The 3,528-nt window shown below is 39.7% G+C and overlaps 1 protein-coding gene across 1 annotated transcript; it reads left to right on the top strand.

Annotated features, from left to right (window-relative positions):
* Positions 1 to 278: 278 nt before the first annotated feature.
* On the top strand, positions 279 to 1,466 carry LOC149165643 (uncharacterized). The gene has a single exon (XM_089429894.1). It carries the CDS (start codon positions 279 to 281, stop codon positions 1,464 to 1,466), a length of 1,188 nt encoding a protein of 395 aa, XP_089286020.1.
* The last annotated feature ends 2,062 nt before the right edge of the window (positions 1,467 to 3,528 follow it).

The following is a 3,528-nucleotide window of genomic DNA, read 5'->3' as shown; positions in this document are numbered from 1 at the left end:
GAAAAACTTATCCAAATTTTATGACATCCCTGTCTTTATTGGTCCAATGTTCTGTCATATGAAAAGAGAGGAAGTTGCAAGGAAGAATACGCAAAGTGTTGGCTTGGGGTTTCCATGTCCCGCCCTTGATGGAACCGTCATATGAAAAGAGAGGAAGTTGCACGGAAGAATCCTTCCAGAGCACGCAAAGAGAATGGCGGTGTGCCTGCTCGTTTTAACAGTGCTTCAGACTATTTTGTCGAGTGGTTTTCAATTCGAATATTTGGCAATCTATGGCAATGGAAGAACAATTCTTACAATTCGGAGACAAGAGCACCGCTGACATGACATTACATTTAATTAGTACAGATGGAGGGGAGCATGGAAGAAATGCTCTGTATCTCCACTCTCAAATTCTGAAAAGTTCTGAATATTTTGCAACGTTGTTATGTGAGCGATGGTCGTCGGAGAGACCACCTATTGAAATGGAGCTAACAACTTTTCACAGCATCGAGATGTATATTAAATGTATTCAACTTATGTATTCTTCTCAATCAGGGAACCGTTTTCGTTTTTCTAGTGTGGACGAAGCCCTGTCTATTCTACCAATTGCTGCTGAACTCCTCTTTAATAACTGCGTGGAGGAATGTATGAGATATTTGAATGTTGTTCGATGGACTACTAAACAAGAAGTCAAACTTCGAGCCCTGCTACTATCTTTGGAGATCAATACCTTGCCGGATTTAGCTACTAGACTCGGGATTAGCCAAATAAAATCAGATTATGGAGGATTACAGATGCTGGAACGTTCTCTGAAAAGAATGTTGTCCACCATTTCGAGTGGTTCATACGATCAGAGCGAATACATTGAGGAATATATCGTAGGGTTCTTTGAGGCAAATGCATCCTTCGCAAAAATTTGTGGGTCTGCACTTCTGAAAGAATTTAGTACCAATATTGAACGCGCTAAATCCGATAAGTATGCTATCCGTACTGCTTGTACTGCACTTTTATGGATTGCCAATGTGATTCAGCGATGTGATGGGCAATTGTTTGAAATATTGTTCAAATTATTTTGCGAAGATACTGAACTTCCTATCGCATTAAATCGTTCTTACAGTGGATATTCTGGTAGTGTTAGTCCATATTCTGGTCTAAAGAAGCCCATTCTTGGTCTAAATACTCCACTTTTGGATCTAATTGATCGGTTTCTAAATTATATGGGCAGCGGCGAAATAATTACTTCTACATTATTTAGGGTTTCTTTTCTCACAGATTGGGTTCCTGTCATTGCTGCGCATCTCAATCACAAGAATAAATTGGAAAAAGGTATAATTGATGTTGCTGAAACCCTCCCTCCTATTGAGCAAAGACGGATTTACAACATTTGGAAAGAAACTCTGACCAAAACCCACACAGAAACATTTAATTGCTGGGCCAAGAAAGTAGAGGATGCCATTCTTCGCCGCAACTACTTTTTTATGTAAGCGGTTTTTTTAGTCCTGAGGATGTGGTCGGATAGTTAAGTAGGAAAGTTTGGTCTCCACATGTCATGTGGTCCAATATGTTCCTTCTCAATCAGTCACATTGGTTGATTTGGATGGTATATTCCCCATATGTTTCTTTGACGGTGCAGCTTGAGGGGGAAGATGTGGCTGTGGTGTATATCTTCGTATTGATGCCTCTTCTCTATATCATTTTTTCTGGTCGGGTGGGTTTGGAGACAATTGCAGGGCAGAGATGATTGTTTTATGAGGTGCTCTTCAATGTGTCTCTTGGATAGGCATTGAGAAGATGGTCTAGTGGGTTTGGAGACAATTGATAACTTTATGAGGTTCTATTCAATGTGTCTCTTGGATAGGCATTGAGAAGGTTGTGATCATTGGCGATTCCCTCTCTACAATTCAGTGGATGCAGGGTAGGAGTGATCTACAATTCAATGGATGCAGGGTAGGAGTGATCTGGATGTCCCTCCTCTATGCAATTGGATGCAACGAAACCTGAAGTCTTCCTCTATGCAATTGGATGCAACGAAACCTGAAGTCTTCCTCTATGCAATTGGATGCCACGAAACCTGAAAGTCTTCCTCTATGCAATTGGATGCAACGAAACCTGAAGTCTTCCTTACCTGATGTGTCATTTCCCCATGTATATGGGGAACAAAACCTGGAGGGGGACACTCTTTCCAAGCTCGGTGTGGCTCTTTCCGATGGTCATATGGTTTATGAATATAGAGTCGATGGTATCGTTTGGGGAACAAAACCTGGAGGGGGACACTCTTTCCAAGCTCGGTGTGGTTCTTTCCGATGGTCATATGGTTTATGAATATAGAGTCGATGGTATCATTTGTGGCTATTTTGAGATCTGAAGTTGAGACGTTCCGATCTTTTTTTCCTCTTTTAGAACTTGAATTTTTTCCAGAAATTTTGTGTTTTCTCTGTCTATCCCTGTTTTGTTATGTTTTTGCTGATGTTTTTATGGCATATCAATGGTCTGTTGTTGGTTATATCCTGGAGTTTACAATCCAGTTTGGGCAAAGCCTGCAATAAAAGTATGCTAATGTAAAACAATTTTCACTTCTAAGAAAGACATGTTTCTGTTTTTTTCTTCTAAAAAAACAAGACTGTGTGCCTAACCGCTGCTCCAAACATAATTTATTGCTCCAAACATAGTGAATAAATTTATTCACTAGAAAAAACACTCTGTTATCCCTACTGGATGACCTAATCAATAGATCTGAAGCCTGTTCAGCGGATTCTAAGCAATCCCTGCGGGAGGACCGGGGTAATAAGTGCAAGCCTCCCTATGTATCTGTAAGTGAAAATTTCGATATATCCACAGTTTTGTTTGGGTGTCAGCTTATACATAGTTATTTTCCAAATTTGTTGTTACACTGATAATTATTTTTTCAGTATCAACAGTGATCTGATCATTTTGCGATGTTGCCAGTTTGATTCTTGCTCTGCCCCCAATGTACTTGCAGAGGTTTTTTCTGGTCCCTAATTACCTTCCACGGTTTCTTATTGTTTGTTATTACTTTCACAGGATAAGGCCATCGGTTTTTTTTGGATGTTAGAAAATATTTATAAAAAACTAAAATGAAAAATAATAAATTTGTGTTCATTATAATTCCATTTGATTTCATTATAAACACTGTTTTTTTTTTTCCGAAGGTGGCAAAACCTATCAAACTCAGGTGTCAAACCAACAGTGAGGACAGCCATCTCTGGCTGCTATCAGCGAATGTCAGTTTGACTCATCACTGTTATCAAGGAAAACCACGCCACCTGTAATAACCCGCTGGTGGTCCGTAAGGGAGCAAGTTTTCACTCCTGCCAGATGCCTCTGGGTCTTGGGCTGTTAACCTGTTTCCTTACGTCCGAGGAAGACAAGCTCTTAGCCAAGCAGAAGCAGTTTTACGGCATACTCCAGGCCGGTTCATTATAAACACTGTTGGTTGGACAGAAATGAAGAAAACAAAAAAACTAAATCACTGTCAACGCATCCCCATTTTGGATATATATATTTTTTTTTTTTTACTTTTGATTT

This window comes from Pinus tabuliformis, chromosome 5_1, assembly GCF_031772625.1.
Source record: "Pinus tabuliformis cultivar Carrire ecotype Pingquan chromosome 5_1, CPIR1, whole genome shotgun sequence".
Taxonomy (NCBI): Eukaryota; Viridiplantae; Streptophyta; class Pinopsida; order Pinales; family Pinaceae; genus Pinus; species Pinus tabuliformis.
Note: the sequence above shows the minus strand (reverse complement) of the source record. Positions and strands in the feature narration are given on the sequence as shown.

Excerpts from the sequence above, each read along its gene's own strand:
- LOC149165643 (XM_089429894.1), top strand. The coding sequence starts at position 279 with ATGGAAGAACAATTCTTACAATTCGGAGACAAGAGCACCGCTGACATG.